This window comes from Triturus cristatus, chromosome 5_2 (assembly GCF_964204655.1).
Source record: "Triturus cristatus chromosome 5_2, aTriCri1.1, whole genome shotgun sequence".
NCBI lineage: Eukaryota > Metazoa > Chordata > Amphibia > Caudata > Salamandridae > Triturus > Triturus cristatus.
In genome coordinates this window covers 999,039,057-999,060,492 of record NC_140588.1, presented here as the reverse complement: position 1 = coordinate 999,060,492, position 21,436 = coordinate 999,039,057, and the positions used below count along the sequence as shown (strand labels likewise).

General features: G+C 42.3%; 1 protein-coding gene across 5 annotated transcripts in view; it reads right to left on the bottom strand.

Moving 5' to 3' along the window:
• Positions 1–2,555: 2,555 nt before the first annotated feature.
• LOC146829564 (ligand of Numb protein X 2-like) overlaps positions 2,556–21,436 on the bottom strand; it is a 198,841-nt gene continuing 179,960 nt past the window's right edge. For all 5 annotated transcript variants that reach the window (XM_085608267.1, XM_085608266.1, XM_085608263.1 and 2 more), the window contains exons 8-10: positions 12,565–12,790; positions 9,771–9,929; positions 2,556–8,116 (exon numbers count right to left, since the gene is read on the bottom strand). In XM_085608267.1, coding sequence (XP_085464393.1) covers positions 7,981–8,116; positions 9,771–9,929; positions 12,565–12,790 — 521 coding nt within the window. In that variant the 3' untranslated portion in view covers positions 2,556–7,980. The remainder of the gene's footprint in view (positions 8,117–9,770; positions 9,930–12,564; positions 12,791–21,436) is intronic.

The following is a 21,436-nucleotide window of genomic DNA, read 5'->3' as shown; positions in this document are numbered from 1 at the left end:
ATTCAGCAAGGGGAATGAACACACATGTTCCTCGACCACTGGAGCCTCTAGTACCATCAGAGGACAACTGGCGTGTTCTTCAAGATAACTTCTTGCCAAGAATTCAGCTGCAGCCGTTCCGATGTCCCAATTCCCTAGGACTCCATGTGCTGCTCCACAGGCCATAATCCTGACACCAGAACAGTCCAACTCATGAGCCACTAAGGTGCTCATTAGTCGATCATAATCCGGGGCGGGAGACACCGAGTTCGACAAGCACAAATCCAGAGCCCATTGGAACGGACATTCTAGGCAATGAAAGACAGGCTGTATGCAAGTAAAGTAGGGAAACCGGAAGGACAACCCATATGCTATGCTCAATGTTGCCAGTGGTAGTGTTCCATAGAATTCAAGCATCCGGTTACGAAGATGGAGCAGCCGGGTCATGCTGTCGTGTGACGCAAGTTGTGCATCCATAGCGTAGTAAGCAGACCAACAACAGTACCCCAGCCACGAGGGCGAGAATCAACAGGAGACCTCCGAAGACTGTGGAAAAAATAGAATGAAAAAATGCCGGGATCACACCAAAAATAGTTTGGAAGGAGGTCACGAGGCCGGAGCCCACAATTTTGAAAAAATGTGCCAGGCCACTTGTTGACGAGGCATTAAAGATATTCTGAATCAGGGCACCAAAATGAAGTGGGAGATCAGTATTCAAAAGCGCTTCCACCTCTGTGCGCATGTTTGCTACGTGAAGGACAAATGTTTCCCGGGATGAAGTCAAGGCGACTTCTTTTTGAGACAATAGAGTCCTTAATCTGCTCATCTTGTTGAACTCTGCTTTCAAGGTTGGAATGGAAGGCCAGATGGATACATCAAGCCGTCCATGCAGGGGTGGGAAAAGGACGTTATTACAGCAGACCACTGTCTGTGATACAGTCACTATGTAGGGAATTCCCACTAACATCCCACAGCAAGCTTCATTATTTAATAGCAAATAACTACCGTTAGCCAGCAGTGTAAAAGACGGTGTTATAACCGGCACTGGGATCCCCTTTAGGACGCAAGCTAAATTAAGAGCGTGCACATTACATGCACCATGCAATTGAATGTGCCGACACACCACAGAGCGATCCGGAGTGGAAGTGCACTCTTCACCTTTTAAGTAAACCTCTTTTCCGTCCCTCACGCATCTGTACGTGAATGGGAGTGACCAAACTTCATGCAGGAAGGCAGTACCTAGTTGTTCATATCTGCCTAGCTCATAATGTTTCATGCAGGAACTGAACTTAAACAGGGGAAACGGTAATGTGATTAACCCGTGGATAAGCCACATAGCGGAGTTTAACTCGGCAACAGAGAAAGGTAAAGGTTCTCACTTTTCAATGTGCAATAGGACAGACTTCAGGTGTTGGCAGCATCTATAAAAATAAACTATCAGGCTGCACACTCTTATATAGGAGAGCCCAAACAACCTGTTAGCAGCCTTAGCCCATTACATTAAAGCATAACATTTAATAATTACAACTACAATCAATTCCATCCTACGGCAACACAGACATTGCACTCCTACTACACATCACCTCGATCCCTCTTTGTGCTGCAAATCACTCCAATGAACCGCACCTCATGGTGTTCCCTGTAGAACATCAGTCATTCCTCCCTAAGAGTTGCTGGTCTATGTTGATCGTCATGTGCAATGTGCCCTTAAATGTGTGTGCTTCTGGGTGCATGTATTATACAAAGGCCAAATTTACTGGGTTTGTCAATGTGCATATTCAGTTTGAAAGATTTACCATAAACCTATATGGGTTCCACACATGAACTCAATGATCTTTTAAAAATCTTTTGGGGAATGGAGCAGGGCATGAGTAGGTCTGATTTGTTGACAGAATTACACAATTGCGAAGGGTGTAAACACAAAGGCATATTTATCAAGGGTTTGCATCACCTTTGGGAAATGCAAGGGGGGCGCAGGATGACACAAAACCTACAATGAGATTTACCAAGCCACGCAAGGCCACCTTGCGTGGCCCTGCAATGTTTGGTAAATGTGGAGGAATGCTAAGCAGGGCAAGTTGCTGCCTTGCGTTACTCTGCCCCAAAGAGGCGTTCCAGGGGTGGAGCGTGGGTGTTCTCATGCATCCACCCGTGGGTTCTGAAGCATCCCCAGATTTACCAATACTATTAGACCTGGGAATGTGTCAGAATGCTATGCCGTTCCAGGGGAGGTGTAACAAGAAATATCATTATTTCTCCTCGTTTTTTCCTCTTTCTGCAGAACACGTAGGAGGAAAAAGCCTTGGAAGATAGTTTTTGTGCATGAGGATGTCCCTTTCTACACAAACAAAATCCTGCTTGTAACTCAGGCACCCTTGCAACATGTTGCAAATGTGCCTACTTTGGCGCTAGAGCAGGAATGCACCATATTTTGATAGATACAGGGCATTCCTCCCTTCTCCCTTTCAAGTAGCACAGCAAGGTGTCTTGCTGAGTTGCGTAAAATAATTATAAATATGGCTCGTATTCTTTCAGAGTGATATAAGCACTACACCAAAATTCAAAAGTCCACGCTGTGCACATACAATATTTTTATTTCATTTCTTAAAATGACACTCACATTTAACTGAAACAAGTAAAAAAATTAACAGATTAGAAAGGCATCTTTAACAAGAAGCTGGTATGCACACTTGTGAATCAGGACCATGGTGAATTCTATTGGATTTGAGCTGTTTTTTTACTCTTTTAGGAAGGTTTAAAGGATCCCTGAAGCCAACATCTGGCACAAAAACAAACAAATAAAACAAAAAAACAGAAACGTACAAAGAAGAATACATTTTATGCTTTTTGAGCTCTTACAGCTTTCTTCGCGGATCCTACATAGAGATCAAAAAGCCTAAATAAATTCACATGAGAAAACATCAGGCGATACAAGCTTCACTAATTACTCACAACTTACACTCCTTGGTGCTTGATTCTTTACATCATGGATAACTAACTGACTTTCTTGTTAATTTATGTTCAAATAAAATATATATATGTGTAGCAGTAACTCTACACTTTCATTTTGTTCATTCTATTTAATTAAGGGGTTTCCTAAAGAAGTTCATATTTCATCAATGATCGTCTAGAAAGTTACGTATTTGGGACACAGCAGAGAGCAGCCATAATCGACTCATTACTCCCCACTGCCCTACCAAAGGGAACCACCCAAGCAAACCAGCTTATATCCTCTACCTGAGCTACTCGCAGCAAATGGCTTGTATACTTTGCACAGAAATAAAAGAAAGACATATTGACAGAAATGTGTTGACCTGTAGAAGGCAAGGCAGTAGAGGCAAGAGCGAACACGATCTCGTTCAAAGCAGTAAGGCACTTCGGAGGAGTCTCGACAGAGGCTGGTGTAAACTTTTTACATAATGTTAGTCGGGGGCCTACCTGAAGCTTTGTTTATTACACCTCTTAAACTTTCTAGGCAAACATCATTCTTAAAGTGTTACTTTCATAGAAAAGATAGTTATAGTTCTGAAAGCTAATCTAGAAAGGTATCCATTGCCAATACTCAAGCTCAGAGACCATCGGTCATTTGGCACGGCACTGCGCACTGGTGACAAGTGGTCGACCCAGGGATCAGGGTCTTCCATGCAAATGACATCATTACTTTGTGAAGCACTCGCCCTCACTACTGAACATGTTGCCTGTTTACTGGGATTTTGAGATGGTCATCGATTTGGTAGGTTATGAAGGGGCAGTTTGAAAATAAGCCAAAAAGTGACTGGAGGTTTAAAACTGCACACAAAATATTTAAGATCAGTATAAACATCCAATAGATTGTCCTCAATGGAGAATAAGCAACAGTGGACAACCAGCAACAGACCTGCAGGCAACTCTACCTTTGCACGATATGTGTTTTAGCCCAAACTTCGGCTGTTGTGTGTGGTATTATCCACACATGCTTCAATTGTCGTCCTACTGGTCAGCAATGATACCCCTTGGGAATTAATGATAAATGAGTTTGCAGTCAAGCATTCTTCCTGCAGTGTTGAATTGACTGAAGAAGTGCTTTCACATCTGGTAGGTGAAATCAGGTCCTCTACCAACTTCCCATGCATGCAGCAACTGTATTACTTTAGTGATGTTCCGACTCTTCCTGGTGTGATGGGGTGAAATGCCTGTATCGTTATGACTGCAAGGGTAATACAGCTCAGAAGGCACCAGATGATCCAGAGAAGATAGCCCAGGATGTCACCAGATTGCCTCTATGCCCTCAATCACAGGCATTGTATTGTAAAACTGGGTAAAAATGACCTCCCAAAGCTACACCCTCACTTCAGGCAAAGATAAACAACACAGATTGCTCTGGTGCATGAAGTGCAGTCCATTGGGCCTCGGACTCCATCCACAGGAGACCTCACTGCCTAGCCAATTGTAAAATAGCAGGGAGAACCCATTCAGGCAGAAAGCACCCACCTCCAAAATGACTTCTGCAAATAAACTCCAGTTCCTATGGAGAAAAGGAGCAGGAGGGATCAGTACAGAATCACCACTGAGACAAATTATAGCAAGGGGAAGAAACAGCCCTTCTTACTAAAGCATGTAAAGAACTACACTGCTACCACCCCATCTGCTCACCCATGGGTATTGCTCCAAAGAACCCATCACTGCAATAGGTCAAGTATCTGGGGTGCTATAGCCCAGTTCTTTTTCCCATAGGATTACACTTAAAACTATCATTGAGACTGAGAGAAATGGGATAAACCCTCCTTGCCTCCGACTCGGTCTTGCAAATAGCTAGAAGGAAGCAATCTTTACTCTCCATTTACATAGGATCCATGCGAATGAACCAGTAGAGTGTATTCCGACTCTCCTCCCGATTAAAACAGTGCCAAATGTACATATATGTCAGACAACTGAGGAGCTAATAGAAATGCAACAGAAAAATTATATTCAGCGAACGCTTAGTAACCAAATTAAAAATCAAGATGCATTTAGTTTCGCAAGCCTGGCACTTGAAGCCAAACTGAAACACCAAACAATTCTGGAAAGATCACGTCTCAAGTAAACCAAAGCAGAGTCACCTGTGTAGATGGTATAAGGTTGACCGACCTACCTACCTACCTTCTCCCCAGCTCAGTCTCAACTCGGACATCCTGGACAAGGAAGCAATATCAATTCTTTACGAAATTTAGCAAACATACGACCACTTAAAATGTAAAACCGATATCCTATGGATAAAGCTTCACACTCAACATTAATAAAACACATTATGCAATTTGACGGACAAGCAATTTTCATAGGCACTTGGGAGCAGGGCAATACAAATGAATCCTGTTCCATTCATCTATGCTACCAAGAGGATTGACGAGGCAGGAGAATGAATTAGTTAAAACAAATAATTTACTTTAAAAAAAAATTAAAAAGATTCTCTAGAAGGAGATAGTCCACGGTTCTATCTTGGTATCTTGATATAACAGGGTTACCAATAAATTGATTTCATCAGTCCAGAAAGGGTTTCACATTTTCAATATCTTAATCCATTTCATGGAATTCTGGGTTACATATTCGCTTTTCCAGGAATTAGAGGAAAGGGCCAGGCTTCAGAGACCAAGTAAAAAAATAAAACCTGTTTCTGTGGAAGAAATTAGGTAATTACATTCATTTCAAAAGGATTTACAGTAAAGACCAGCAGCAGCCAGACATAATGCATTACAGACACTTAAATTCAAAGAAAGTAGGGCTGTCTTCAAAGACAGGGCTCCATGTTACCTTTGCAGGAGCCTTCTTAAAGCCTCAAATTTGATACAGTCAACAGGAGGGCCCCGGCCTCACTAATGATGCGTGATCACTATCAAACAAGTACTCTGCATGTGAGGTTAGTTAGAGACTTGCTCAGCGCCTTGTCTGTGGACTCACCATTGCCCCAGGGTGACAACATCAAGAAATTAGGTTGTAAAGCACAATGAGCCCCGCAACCTTATTCCAACACGCTTAGTCAAACAGTTTACAAAAAAATTGTCAGGTCTCCGGCACACCTCAAAGCTCCAAATTTTTAATAACTTGCCCTCATGATTGACATTCATTTCGTGTACTTCTTTAACTAAAAATACAAGGCACCTTTTACAGACTGGTACATAGCTAAGAGTTCAATCTTCAACTTGCAGCAGACGTAAAAATAAATAAAAAAAACTTTGATTCAGGGCAGATCATTCAAAAATAATATCTATAGGGTAAGTAAAGGTGAACATTTCTACTTTTTTCCCCAATCGTAGGAGATCTTCCAGGTACCTTTGCAGCTCTAACGGGACTGGGCACACCAAACAAAATAATCATATAGCAGTAGCTGTGCAACCAAAATACATCCTACAATGTAGTTGTTTAAAAAAAAAAAAAGCCAGACACTAAATTCGTTCCTATCTAGATTTCTAATAAATCCTTAAATCAAATTATGCATGATTTTAAGAGACCTCAAATGTCTAGAACCGCTGCTATATGTTCCAATTTGTGAATCGAAACAAATTATTAAAGGCACATCTTAAATATACAGACATCCTTAGAATGGTAAGCTATTTCTTCTCCTCTGTATAACGAGGCACTGTATGTAATGCCAAAATCAAAATACCTGAGCCACTTGACGACAAAAAAAGGGAAAAGGTATGACATTATTAGATGTTTTTTAAATGTGATAGTATTGGGGGCTTTACTAGATATTTGTGAATCTTAACATAGAAATATCTCCTCATAAAGCAACATGCTTATCTTTTGACAAAAAACAGTCTGGGACAAGATTTTACACCGAAAACCTATCTCTGGAAAACGTCTTTTATAATATATGTACAATGTGTACAGATTTCCAAAGTCAGGGCTGCAATAAAAGGCGTACCGATTATTAAAGGGCACGCAGGTACCCACTTTAATTTCTTCAAATCATCAAAGTAAAAAATCAGGTCGCAACAGACCATATTATGCAAATATCTTACTGGCATTCCAATTAATGTAAAACGCCCAATCATCGGACAAGTCCCTGTACATTATAAATATTTCGGTATCATAAAAGGCGTTCCCAATTCTAGTTATTGCTACGGGTTTTTGAATGCCATTCCAGGTATAGGGATCAGGGTTCTGGGATTAGCTCGCTTTGCCATTTGTGTACAATCCTTTGACTGTGACGTAGTCATAGCGTGAACAGGCCACTCAAACAAACTTGTGCCCGAAAGGCAATCCAGTTCCACTGGTATCCATGAAAAACCTGTTCTACTCGACTGTGTTGTGCAACTCCTGTTTACACGGCGATGAGGCACATGGGGTAACATTGTTCTATCTGCATTCTGTTTCCCAGGTAGAGTTCAACTGTGTACAACACATTCATAAAATCTCCAAATGTAGACTTCAAACGTTTCTGAACTGGATACAGTTCAGCACACACACGGACTGAAAAAAGAGCTACAGCCAGTCAGGCAATTCACAGTTCTCATTCTGCGAAAACAAATTTACGGAAAGAAAGATTAGATAGGTTTACTTCTCTCTCTCAATCAAGTATGCAACGGGTAATCCACTCAACCCCCTTGGATATTCTGTTAAAAGGCCTGTGTGTGTATAAGGCCACTTAAAAAAAAGTACAAATCCAAGAAGAGACACCCACAAAGCAAGCAAAGCATGCTCATTCAGCTGACCAGTGTCAATCCTTAAATCTTGCTGCTCTGTAGAATTACTAAACACAGGTAAAGCAGAGCACGAACCTCTCCATTTTACAACTCTGGGTGGTATTTCTTCAGCATGTGATAGAGTTCATATCTTCACTTAAAAGAATCTTAGATGTTTTCAAAGGCAGGCTACTGCTGGAAGGAAGTCTAGACTGAGTACGATGTTCAGAAAAAGCTTCAGAATTCAAGAATTCACAAAAATTTTTGAAGGAGGGTGAGCTTCTTTGGTAGTTCGTCCACACTACTGGTTTGCACACGATGCTAGTCTAAATGTCTATACAGTTTCCTGCACCCTCGCCCATCAGACAAGGCTCCCAGGCCAGGAGACCACCATCAGTGTGACCTTGTTCCTCTGTTCCTTCAGCATGGGGATTAGCTGCGAGTTGCTCATTCCGGTCGCAGATTTTCCATTTACAGCAACTATCTCATCACCACACCTGTTCAGAAGGACCAAAACAAAGATGTTAGCAAAGACGAGCCTCGAACAATATGTGCTTTTTGAAATCTACGGCAGGTTCGAAGAGTCTTTAGAGGAGGAAGCAGTACAAGACCTCCAGGCTTGAATGCGATGTTCTAACAGAAAAACATTGCTTATGATCATGTGTGCTAAAAGCCTGCAACTTTGAAACCAAGAAAGATTGCCCTTATTCCGCACAAGACATCCGTGCCATAAGTATCTGCTGTAATTTATCATTAGGGGGCGTAAGAGCCAGATCTTCCAGACCTTGTGCAGTGTGCCACCTTGAACCCAGATACCTCTGTCCTCCCAGATACACAAACAGCTACAGAAGAAAGTAGTCCAATACAGCTTGTCTTCCCTCCTCATCCTCTGTATCCAGCTGCAGGCCCTAAGTGTTTCTATCAGGGAGAATGTGCATGGGAGGTCTGAAACTGTGGTGGGTGGCAGGGTACCCCTTTAGCTTCCTGGAGACCTTTGTGTCCTACCCTAGCATGTCTCACACAGTGGACTATGATTCCTACTTCCGGTCATTCTCTGATTCATACCAATTATCCCTCATCCTTCTGACTTCCATGTCCTATATCTCCCCCCGCCTTCTCATCTATTCCAACATCTAGATTACCTTTCCAGCACCCTACCTGCTGGTCAGACACACAAGGATTGCTACCCCAAAAAGATCCATCGCTGAGAGTGGTGGGATGCTGGCATTTCAGAGCGGACCATCCAATTTACTAAGCTCCTTCTTCAATCTGGTCCCTAAAGTTCTTTTCTCTTTTACACATCTCCCGGTCTCAGCTCGACACTTCGAAGAGACCATAACGTGGCATCAGTAGGTGTACAATAATCGACGTAAAAGATATTACAGCGCACACTCCATGGATTGTCTGTGGCTATAATAATACATAATATTAAGTCAGTTCCACAGCAAGTGGCACAAGATAGCACCCTCATTTCAGTGCTCTCCATTTCCGGGCAGGTAGATGGGAATATCATGCAGTTTGTTGGGATGAAGATGCTGTGTTCAGCCCTGCTTGCTGCATAGAACTCCACAAAACGACTACTTTGGGCGCCAGGTAAAGAAAAGTCGCCTCACTCAGAGTTGTACTGTGGAGTTTGCTTTCACTAAACAAAGACAACACCCTTGCAGCCACACACCCTACACGGTCTAAAATGCTAACCTTGTAGGCGAGCACTTAAAAGCCCCACATAGGTGTGGTAAGCACTATATAAATGTTACAATATAATAAAATAGGACAGACCATCTATGTTGCACAGTACACACTGAAAATGTAGGGGACGTTCTTTCTCTCTAAACAGAGAGAATCTTCCTACAACTGTCAAATTCTAAAGGATAGAGTGCTTTTTGGAGAAAAGTCAGACAGCTCTGTTCGGCACGTCTGTGCAGGGCTGGCACTGAAACAAAAATTCCTCTATAGGCTCTAGGACACTGGGGTCGCACTTCCCCACCATCTCTGACCCCCACAAACAAACATACAAACACCCAAGCAAACAAATACACAAACACACAAACACATACACACAAATGCACAACCAGACACACACCACTCAGAGTAGAGTAACATGTGGAAGACTTAGATTCTTGCAGTTACAATACAGATGGAATTACATACTTGAGCCTCCCATCACAATAGGCGGGTGTTGCAGGCACAATGGTTTTTATGAAGAAGGGCTGGTATCCTTTGTGCTCCTCGAAGCCCCCAACGATGCTGAAACCCCAGCTCTCCGTATTGCTTTTCTGGAGCGATATTTCCCTGCAGCAGTGGAGTGAGCTATAACCAGAAACAAAAGCTCAAAGTTAGACATTTGCCATAAACAAAAAGACAGATAATGGCACACAAATAACACAAAAACAAGGATGTAATATTTTTTGGGGTAGTTGACTTTTCTGGATTGGGGCTAATGAACATTAATGACGTGTGTTCATAAAGTCTGAAATGGCAGACTTCACCTGGGACAGTTTTAAAGGATTGAAGATGTGTGGGTTCTCCACTGGTGCAAGTGATTCTGCGGGGCGAGATTATGCATTGACATCACTGCACTCATAGTAGAGGTGACCGGTCCTCAGACACACCTCTTGGTGAGTCCATAAGGCCAGGAGGACACATGGAGAAGAGTCCACTACAAGAATCTTCTGATGGGGAAGGAAGTCCAAAAGCAAATCTGGGTGCCAATTTCCCAGAGAGCTCTTCCTGAGTATATACAGGCAGAACAAAGATGGCACAGGGGCATGCATGCATTCTTTGTGCCCCTTACAATACTTATACACAACCCACACTCCTTCGCCGATCAGCGTGGTGATCACCTGGCTCATTTAGGCGGACTTTAACATCCTGAAACATAATTTCTGTGTGCATCATATTTATGCATCCATTGTTAGCACATCATCTCTCATATAACATTGCTCCATTTCATTTCCAAGTTTTGAGAAGCCTAGAAAATGCCTATAACGAAGAGCCCAAGGAACCTGTACCTCTCCGAGAACCCACCCATCACCTTTACCTCCTAAAAAAAAACCAATAGAATAAAGATGGCGAGCTCTCAAGTACTAACAACGAGAACCAATTAGCATATTCAATATCACAGCAAGTGAAGCATACACACTTTGACATTAATGACAACATAGGGAACTGTCATCAGTTAAACAATGAACAATCAAAATAAATGTAAAGTTAACAGAACAACAAAACCTCACTGGTAGACAACTGACACACCGATATGTCTAAAAGGGTTCCTCCCATCACATGAAGGAGCTGTTGGTGGGGTATTACAAGAGGTGGGCGTTGCTTCCTGGAGTGTCTGCAGTTCCCAGGAGCAGCTCCACACAAAGCAGAATTCTGAAAGCAGGTGCATTTATAGATCAGGTCCTAACCCTTCCCAGCAGGTATGGCATTTAGCTCACTGGGAATGAGAGCTCAACCTGACTTCAAAATAAGTGAGTTTCACTCGCAATGAGTGAGACTTGCAGTCTCCGAAGATAGGTGGGAAGATGATGATAAGCGAGCTGCTGCCACCTATGCCCAGGCAACTGCAGAAACTAGTGACTAGATCTGGAACTCCCAGAGTCTCCCAAATAGTGGTAAAGTAGACACGGCTGATGAAAAAAAGAATATGAAGGGACTCCGAAGGAGGACCCAAAATCAAATACATTTCAAAGAACCAAAGAGTAAAGAGTGATGGAAGGGGGGTCACTCCAGTCACGGAGAAGATAATGCACAAATAAGGGGTGGGAGGGGATGAAGAAGAGAGGGAGGATGTCATACGAAGAGATACCAACAACAGAGGCATATGGACAAGGCAGGCCGGCACTTGTGCTTCCATTCAAGTAAATGCTAGGCAAAAACCTCTGTTCCCTTCACAAACTAGGGGCACTCCATTCATAACCTTTCCATATAGGAGGTCTGGCCTCACTTGGGTTCCACCACTAAAAACATCGTATCCAATGCCAGTTTGACTGCAACTGGCTCGCTTGGTTCCAATGAATAATGTAAAGTCTTGGATAACGAGTGCTTACTTGCACTTCAATGTTTATACCACAACAGCGATGACCTGAGTAACCAGGGTTTGCATTGTGTTAATTAAAAAACCCTCATTCACATATGTAGGTCAAAGGCGGTATATCTTGGTTCTCCGCCAAATTAAAAATATGACAGCATCATCATAGAGCTTCTTTTTCATATGCTTACCTCCATCCAGAGGGATACCACTGGTTATTGCAGTAGTGATCAAAGAGAGGTGAGTGCTCAAGTGAAGTGGATAAAAAGACAGTGTTTTTAATAAGTCCAGAATCGTGCAGGTGTCGTGGCGATGAGGCAGTATGAACATGACCGCTATGGGGAGTACATGGTAAGCATTAAAGAATAAAGCGTAATTTAACTTCGGTTTGTCCCATTCATTACATTTATGTAATTCTCTAAATCCTTAATCAGATTTATGTTTTCATTCGCTGTGGTGTATGCCAGAAAGAATGAAATATTTAAATCCGATGATTTCTGAAAATAAAAAAAAGACGATCTCCCATTACTTCGCCTATTCCGAAGCACATTAGCCACCTTCGGACCCACAAGGAGCAAATTAGCTTGCATTTGAACCTAATTTACATGCTTTGATAAAACAGAATCAACGCACATGCACCAATCTGGCTTAAACCTAATCCCAAGCACCAAAGTGCAAAAACTACTTGAAACCACCCAGTGGTGCTGTCCGCTGGCGTGGTCTGTGGTCCAGTTTCTTCAATTGTCAACATTTATTTTCTTAAGTTTGCCCATTAGTATCAACACCATTGCGTTTGAGCCCACTGCTGGCGACATTGGCTTGTATCTAGTCCTGCATGTCCTCACCTAAGTCAAGAGACTGGATAATGTAGCCAGTGGTAAGTCCACCTCCTCATTAAGCTCCTCGACCTACCTTGGAAGTGCGAGCCACATGATCCAATAAGGCGACCAAACGTTGCCCTTCTCTCGGGATGGAGTAGACGGCTCATCTGAGGATTCAAAGTCTCTCTCGGGTACAGGCAACTCCAGAGCTTTCAGGACTACTGTATGCGAAGCCGCATTGGACTTCAGAGTGGAAACAGCTTCTAAATAACTCAGTTGCGTCAAATCAGCACCATTAATACTCAGCAGCACATCTCCTGCAAGATAGGGACACAAACAGAACATTGGCTAAAGGACGAGTGCCGTAAACATTAAATCGACTTCACACTCCCTTATTTAAGCTTTCACAACCCAGATTTAAAACTCCAGAAAGTCAGCATTTCTTCACATTCACAAAGAGAATTGACAAAAAAAGACGGAAGGAACATAATCAAAACACTGCTAGGCCAAGAAAAGGTGGCTTAGTGGCTGGAGACAAGGGAATGTATGGCAATCTCGTCAACTGTCATAAAGGCAGAAAAGTTTACTCCTTCGGATAATAATGATACCACATTCTCACTCTGGAGTGACTATGCAATGCATACATATTTATGTAGTGGTGTAGTGAATGGTTGGTACCTAGCTTGAAGTCACCAGCAACAGCATAGCTACTAAATATCTTAAAGACGGTTTGACACTTACTTGAATTATAATTATCTAGGCTTTGTTTAATTTGCAACAATAAATGTATGTTGTACTAAATCGATGACAACCAGAGAGACGCATGTCAGGGATGGGTGGAGGTAGGTACAGGGAACTGGCCATAGGTTCAACTCAAAATACATTCATTAGCTGCAATAAATGATTGTCCAGTCACATACTTGCTTTTATGAAAAAAACAGTATTTATATATCAACACAAAGTAAAGTACAGCATACACACATAATACGCACAGTCCCCTTAGGTTGGGGATGTAGTGGTCGAAAGGCAGATCCTGGAGTACCACTTCCCTCTCACTAATGACAGCCGTTATTCCCCATTTACTATAGGCAACATTCAGGATGAGCCCCACTAGTAGCTTGAGTCTTGGGAACCCACCCGGACTCTTTCAAAGTCAAAAGTGTTCCAGCGCCCGAAGCGCTATGCAGCAGAACATATTCCCCTGGGGTCCCCCAGCCCTATGACCAGTCTTACCTGCTCCTGCAGAAGCTGTGCGACCAGAGGCTCTGGGAGAGTTTTACTCGCGGACGTCACAGAGAGCTGCAGTGGCTGCTGTTGGTGAATAGCACTCTTGTCTCTGCAGGGGCAGCGGCTCGGCATCTAGAGTGCTTCCTCTGGTGAGACCGTGAGTTCCTCTGATCCTATTCACAGGTGGCAGGGTCGATTGCTGCAGTTCAAATCCTCAGTCAGGGGCTTGGGTGCATACGGGTCACTATGGTGCCTCATCTCAACAATGGCTTAAACCAGGCCATGATCCTTGTCCTTTCTGGTGGGGTCACCAAACTTTTCTCACACAGGCTACAGCCAAATAAGCATGGCAGTAATCTTTAAGGCAGCTCAGTCTGGCATACAGAGTAACAGACCTCACACAGCACGTGGGCTATGGCCGATTGGCTCTGCGGTAATGACAAGCACGGCTAAGTTCAGAATGACGCTTCTGGCATATGAGGTTGCCGACTTAAATCTGCACATGGGCAGTGACCCGATCAGTGCAGCAGCCATCTCCTCACACTCCGCTACAGGGATCCATTCACTAAGATCCAGTTGTGCCTGGACCTCGCTCCCTACAGTGCTCTCCTCTGCTTCACAAGCACATTGGTCTCAACAAGCAGGCAGGCACTTGTTTTCCAGGTTCCAGAGGCAGGTGGTCTTTGGTTTACCTGGGTGATGCCCCTCATCTAAATGGGAGATTGGCAGACCCCCAGTTCTGGTCACAGGCAGAAGTCTTGCAGAGATTCTCGGGTCACAGCTCAACTGACTGCTCTACAGTTGACCATTTTGGGGACACGGAGCTCCCCTTCTTCTAGTCGATTTTCAGACACCAAATGGGATTTTGGGTCGGAGCCTTTGAAGTTTGTGTTGGGGGTTAGCTTCCTTTTTAAGTGCCCTCTCCTCTGCTCGGCCCTTGCACCAGAAAGCAGTCTGTCACAGCAGGAGCGACTCCAAATCTGATAGCCCCACAGCGCAGGCCACAGGAGTGACTAGAGGTTCACACTTAGATGTAATCCAAAGTGATAAGTGTATTAAAAGTTTACCTCACGGCATCAGCCCTACTCTTTATGATTCTCTTATGAGCCCCATTGCCTTCCTGAGATATGCACAGGCCTCCTCCCAGAGGCCTCTGCCTGAAGCAAAGAGCACCCTTACAAGTGTACTGAAGAGCCTGGATCTCTTTCCTCCAGTGTGTACCAACCAGTTGACTGAAATGCAGTAATCCACAAATCTGTCTGGGGGATTCCTCTACCTCCTCATTCCCCTCCAGTCAGCCCTAGATCGCTCAAGATGGAGCCCAGAATCTTCCATGTATTATATAATTCAAAGGCACACACAGCCAGGATATGCATACAACCACACACGTGCTGGACAGCGCTACATATTATCTTGAGGCGGCAGAGTGAAGCATACATCAGCAATACTTCACGAATGAATGTGTAGGCCTCATTCCAGTGACACAGGTAAAAAGGCCTGTTTATTTCTATTGATCACTACATGGTATGCTGCGACCAATGCACGTGTGCTACTTGACTCCTGGTAAAGGCAGTAGCCTGTCACTGCAATGAGGGTAGCTATTTGGGCATCCCTTGTGGTCCAACAAGACGTCAATTCATGACACATGCCCATGTCATGGCGCAAACGCACGATCTGTGTTCACCCACACCACCAAAAATCAGCACCAGGGATCCAGACATCGTTGCAGCTGGGCAACTTTATGGCAGGGGTGCACATCTGTCACCGTGTGAGGGACTTTTCCATTCCAAGAGCCATGAATCATGTTGTGAGTTTATTGTGAATAAGGTTGTTTGTTTGTTGGGTATGTCTGATTGACAGGATGTGGCTGGGAAATTATTGTGACCTCTGAATGAGAGGGTCTCATACTGGTCTGTCTCGCAGTAGGAGTCGGGTCTCCGGTTTGGTGAGGTGAGTCAGGGTGCTCATCGTAAAGCATGCCCTCCAATTTCCAAACGATGGAAAAAGCCTAATGTGCAGCTTTTTCTTTTTTTAAACTTTCTCTGCAGGGATGGTGAGCTTGTCTGCAAGATAATCGAGGTGCTGGTTGTGATAGCTCTGTAAATTATGTGGTTGGTGTGGGTTGGTAAAGGGATAATTAAGTAGAAGTGGATAGAATCAAGAAGCCAAGTAGTCCAAATGGCTAGATAACCAAGTAGAGGTGGCTAGATAATCAAGGTGAAGTGGTTAGATAACTGGCGATGGCCAACTGGAACCGTTAATTTCTAAACCAGACTTTGGGGGGGGGGGGGGGGTTGGTTGGGGGGGAATTTTTTTTTTAGTTTAGAAATAAGTAGCAAGGCTGAGGTTCAAATCTCAAACAGGACCACGCAACACCTGCCTTAAAAGCTCTGATCAGGCTTCTGTAAAAACATGGGTCACATTCAAGGTCCTCTGTACAATGCACAAAGTTACTGAAATAAATATCTGGATACCTCCAGAATATAGCAACAATCTATGGTCATCATTTGGAGTGGAAGTAAATCTCAATTTGGTTAGCAAGAGGGGATACCATACCAGGATTCCAAGCAGAGTCCCAAATCAGGATTACAACTTTTCAGGAAAACTATGACTCAATGCCTTTTTTTCACCTGCATAGTTTACCAGGGATAACCTGGCGAACTATAAAGGTGATAAACAACCCAAAAGGAGAAATTACAGAGGAAATGTGGTGCGTTAACTCCGATTATGAATTTAATTACCCATTTCTCAGGCTACAACTCTGAGTTACTGATATCTGTTGATCTGTAATTAAAAATGTTAAAACACTGTATTAGTAGTGCAGAGGGCTTTTGAATGAGGGCCTATGCGCTAACCAAAATGTAGAGATTTACATTGGCCTGCATTATCACACAACCTAGTGCCACATTGTATAAACAGAGCCCAAGGGCTTAGGCTAGCACTCCCAGGAGAGCTAAACCAAATCTCCTTCAGTTGAGGAAATACCTTAAATAAATAGAGGGTGCAACGTGATAAGGAATAGCTACTTCCCTCTGCGGACAACCACCAACATTCCACACCGAACAGGATCACCTAATATTTTGAACCAACTATTTACTGCAGTTGCTGATTGAACCTAGAAGGGTACACCCGAAAGAAAGCAACCTGTTAACCTCCATTCCAGTCACAGGTCAATGTGTTCTCTGGAAAATTGAAACTGGGATCCCATCTGATCTAACAAATCGTGGTCATCATTATTAACTGGCAGTTCCTTGTCTAACTCAATGTTGGGATAAGAGAATAGAAATTACTAGCCATGTATGAGCCAGAGGCAAATCTTGATCTCATGCACGTTGTTTATGGAAATTGCTGTCCCAGTCTATAAAATCACAGAGTTTTATTTTGCACTCAAGAAACAGATAAAGGCCTTTTTCAGAACTCATACAGCCAAGGGTTCATAGTGCTATCTCGACAGGAGGATTCCAATTGTTTGAGACATAAAACTCTATTTGCGTTTCATACTTTTTAAAATATAACTGACCACAGTCAAATCTCTTAGTATCATTGAAAAGGCCGAATGGGAGAAGGTGTGTGTGAGAGAGGGAGTGTGTGAGATTAGGTCTGCCATGCGCTGCTTCTGTCAGCTTCCATAGGGAAGACGGGCACGGCCCCCAGCAACTGAAGCTGCAACAGAAGCTGGCAAACGTCTGACAGAGGGTACACTCATCCATGGGCCGAAGTTTACGTAGCTCGACATGTGAAGACAGCTGATGAAGCCATATGGTCTCTAAAGCACCCCTCACAAAGTGAAATGTGCCACAGACCCATCAGGGAACAACCCTATGACAGCAGGGTGTGCACTACCAGCCTTTGAGAACATTAACTTACACTTTGAATTCTAACTTGGATGTATTCTTAAACATGGCAACATCTGGAGAAGGTACCGACTTTGTTAATATGACAAGCTTGCCACCACCCTTTGTGCTAGAATGAACATAACCTCACTGTCAGGCAGAAGCCAACATGGCTCAAAGGAGGCATCACAAAACCCCAGACGTTTGACACAACCTACAAATATAATGGGAAGCCCCAGAGTTCTGCTCTACTTCTACTAAAATGCTTTTCTCAGTTTCAGGTATTTAAACTCAAAATGTTCTACATTTCAATTAGTTTCTACACACTTAGGGTCAGATGCATCAAAGGGTTTTGCCTATTCTGTGTCTATGAGAAAATGTGTTCATGCATATGGCCCCTAGTCAATAGGTCCTCTTCTGTAATAAGCTCTGGGAAAACAGCCCTTCAAGATAATAATCAATAAGATACAGGAGCCGATCAACTTGTTTGTGCACCAATAAACGCGACCACTGCGTTTGCTGGTCTGTCCTTTAATGCCCCTGATTGGAATAAGCTTTGTGCAGCAATCTGCGCAATTACCTGAAGCTTCACATATACAGGCAGAGAAAAGAATCCATTGTCAAAACATGGCCCTGCTTTTAAAGGAGGCAAACAAAGATTTCCAGTCCGCACAAATAGTCTTGAATGAAATACTGCTGGCAAAATTGCAAGAGATTAGAGAAATGAAGACAATACAAGTGCAAACTATGCTGCAGATACGAAAACTTCTTAACCTTGATCAGAATTTAGCCCAGATCATTGACAGAGTAGAGGAACTGGAGCAAAGCATTTCATATCTTGAAGATCAGAAGATCAAGCTTCAAGAACGTTGCAATAATTTGGAGAAAGAGATAATTCATCTCTGGAACAAATAGAGGGACCTTGAAACTCATTCCTGCTTACCTATTCTTCGGTTTCTCGGCATCCCCAAAACTAAGGAGAATGCCCTGGGCACTATTCCATTCTTCGAAAATTTAAACATGCATGTTCTACATCATTTTTCCTCTGATCTATCAATCATTGAGCCCAGCAGTGCCGTGCAATCATGCAGTTTCCATGCTAGATTTCCAAGAACAGTGTTGGTAAACTTTGCAGACTATTAGGATCCAAGAACAAATATTGACTAAAACTTAAAACAAAACAATAGTCACCACAGCTCGGAGGCAGAAAGAGTTCAGATGTATGAGTGAATAATTCTAATCCATTGGTGCTTATGCCTCCTTAATACACCAGTCTAAATTTAGGTTCCAAGTGTGTGCGACAGTGTAAGATGGCAAATATTAATTGAAAGGTCTTGAAAGAGGAATCTAGCTGAAATATGGTTGCGGACATAAATATGAGCTTAGAATTTATCTGTACACTCGGTCTTTACTGTGCACAAATATCACACTCCTTAATGATTCTAAGACGGAATTAAAATAGTAGAGGATGCTGTGATGTTGGGATATCCAGCTAGTAAGCCTTACTTGGCAGCTATTAATTTACTAGCTACCCAGATTCTATTCAGTTTCAGAGATGAAGACTGGTTTGCCTGTACAATGATTTAATAGAGTCATAGTTGGCTCTTATGCGGTGGTAGGACAGTATTGGCTGCATTATCGCATCGCTAAAAGTAGAGTCAATTTGCTGTAAAGAAAAAGAAACTCAAGATTATTTGGGTAAAGGGAACCTAGTAGGACTACTGATGTTTGCTGATATTATTAATTTGTAAATGTCCTCCCTCTGCTTTGCAAAACATAACATGTTCTTCGATGCCCTTTCAACTATACCAAAATATTAACTACAGAAGGGTAGATATGTCTTGCCATGACATTTTCTGCAAAAAAAAATCATTTTGCAGATTAGAATATTTTCTAGGTTGAAATACTTAAATGGGGGGAGGTAGCTAGATCCATGTAAGAAACCCGGCAAAAGGGGCAACAACATGGCACTGCTAAAAGAGGAGTCAATTTGTTGAATGTGGGTGAATGTGGACAGTGCTCAACAGCAGCCACACAGGGTAGGGGCGACGGAAAAGTCCTCTGGGGAGGAGAAGGGTCACTGCGGGTGACCGGGAACAAAAAAATGGGGGGAAAAAAGGATGAAAAAAAATCTAGGTTCAAATCGGATTCAATGCATCTTAGAAAACCTCCAATGTAAGGTTTTTGTTTTGTACTTTATGGGCGAGGATGAATAGTAACTTGCAATGTAAACGGTATACCTAACAAAAGAAAATACTGAGCTATATTAAAATGGATAAACCTACAAAATAGTGATATAATATTTTTGCAGAAAACTCATCTGAAGAGTAAATAAATAGATATCAGGCTGGACTTTTTGTTCCTTTTTACCATCTTCCAATACCGCACATAGCTAAGCTGATATTTACTTCAAGCCCGCTTTAAAATTTGAGATACATAATACAAAGTCTGACTCCACTGGCAGACTTTGGAAAAAAACTGTAAAGTTTGTGAGCTACCCATCGAACAACAACGTGATTTTTTAGAATAACTTAATTTAGCAATGGATTCCGTAGAGCCTGTATTTTAACTTTATTCAAAAATCAAATTGAGGTTTCTAGAAAAGGTAAAAGAAAAAAGAAAAATCAAGCCAAGAAACCCTTACATTAATCTTGTGCTTTAAAACTGATTCTTGACTAGTAGATCATTGACCTTGATGGGCTGATGACCTAATGACCCCACCATAACAGAGTATACAGTTTTTCTGACTATATTCAACTTCAAGGTTAGACGGTCTTTCATTTCCCAAAGTAGACAGTTGTAATGCATTTATATAGTATGGGACACTTTTAAAGCAGATTATACTGGGCAATTAATAGCCTACAGCTAATTATAGAAAAAAAAAATTACTAAAATTGTGGCTATGCAAGCAGCTATCAAAAAGGCAGCTGTCTCACGACAAAGGAACAGACTTAAGCCAAAGAATTATATTAGCTGAAATTAAATTGAAATGAATAGCTAAAGCAAAAGCTAGAGGTAAAAATGGGATTCCTGCCAAATTTTATAGAGTTAATTCCCCCTCAGTTGCAGGGCTACCTATTAAGATTATTTAATCGGTCATGCCAGGTGATCAGATAGCATAATTATTATTTGAAGCAACAGTAGTAAGTTCCCTGAAAAAAGATAAACAATAAAGTGATAAAACTCCTACAGAACAATTAGTTTATTACATTCCGATTACAAATTATTCCTGAACATTTGATCTAATCACATTGCATCAGTAGCTCATGCAATGAAACATCAGAATCAAAATGGCATCTTAGCTGAAAACATTATAGCGGCAAATATGAACTCTCTCATAGAAGCCATTAACTATTTTTCTCAGCATACCCGTAAAACCGATATAATTATGGGTGATGCTGAAATAACGGTCAATCTAGTACACTGGAATGCATTAGGTTAAATACTTCAAGGGTTTGCTTTTCCGCCCCAATTTATACAAGTATTACAAATGTATATGCCACGTTTCAACTACAATTATGATAGATTCAGAACTTACGGGAACATTTGAGACCCCTCTGGGGACATGACAGGGATGTCTGATTTTCCTTGTCCCCATAATATTTGCCCTGTTAAATGAACCACTTGCTATTTCTATGCACACTGAATATATTTCCCTCAACTAAGAATGGCTAAGCTTTATTCAGATGACATGATTCTGTATTTAAAGGCTGATAGAACAAATATCAATTAGATAAAATAAAGAGAATTCACTGAGATTAGGAGTTACAAAATCAAGCAAATTGGACATTTTGTTGTTCACTGCATTTATAGACGGTCTTCCATCTATTCTGCAATGCCAACACACTCTAAAATGCCCTATAAGGTATCTGGGGATATTTTTCTACCAGCTATTCTGATCTC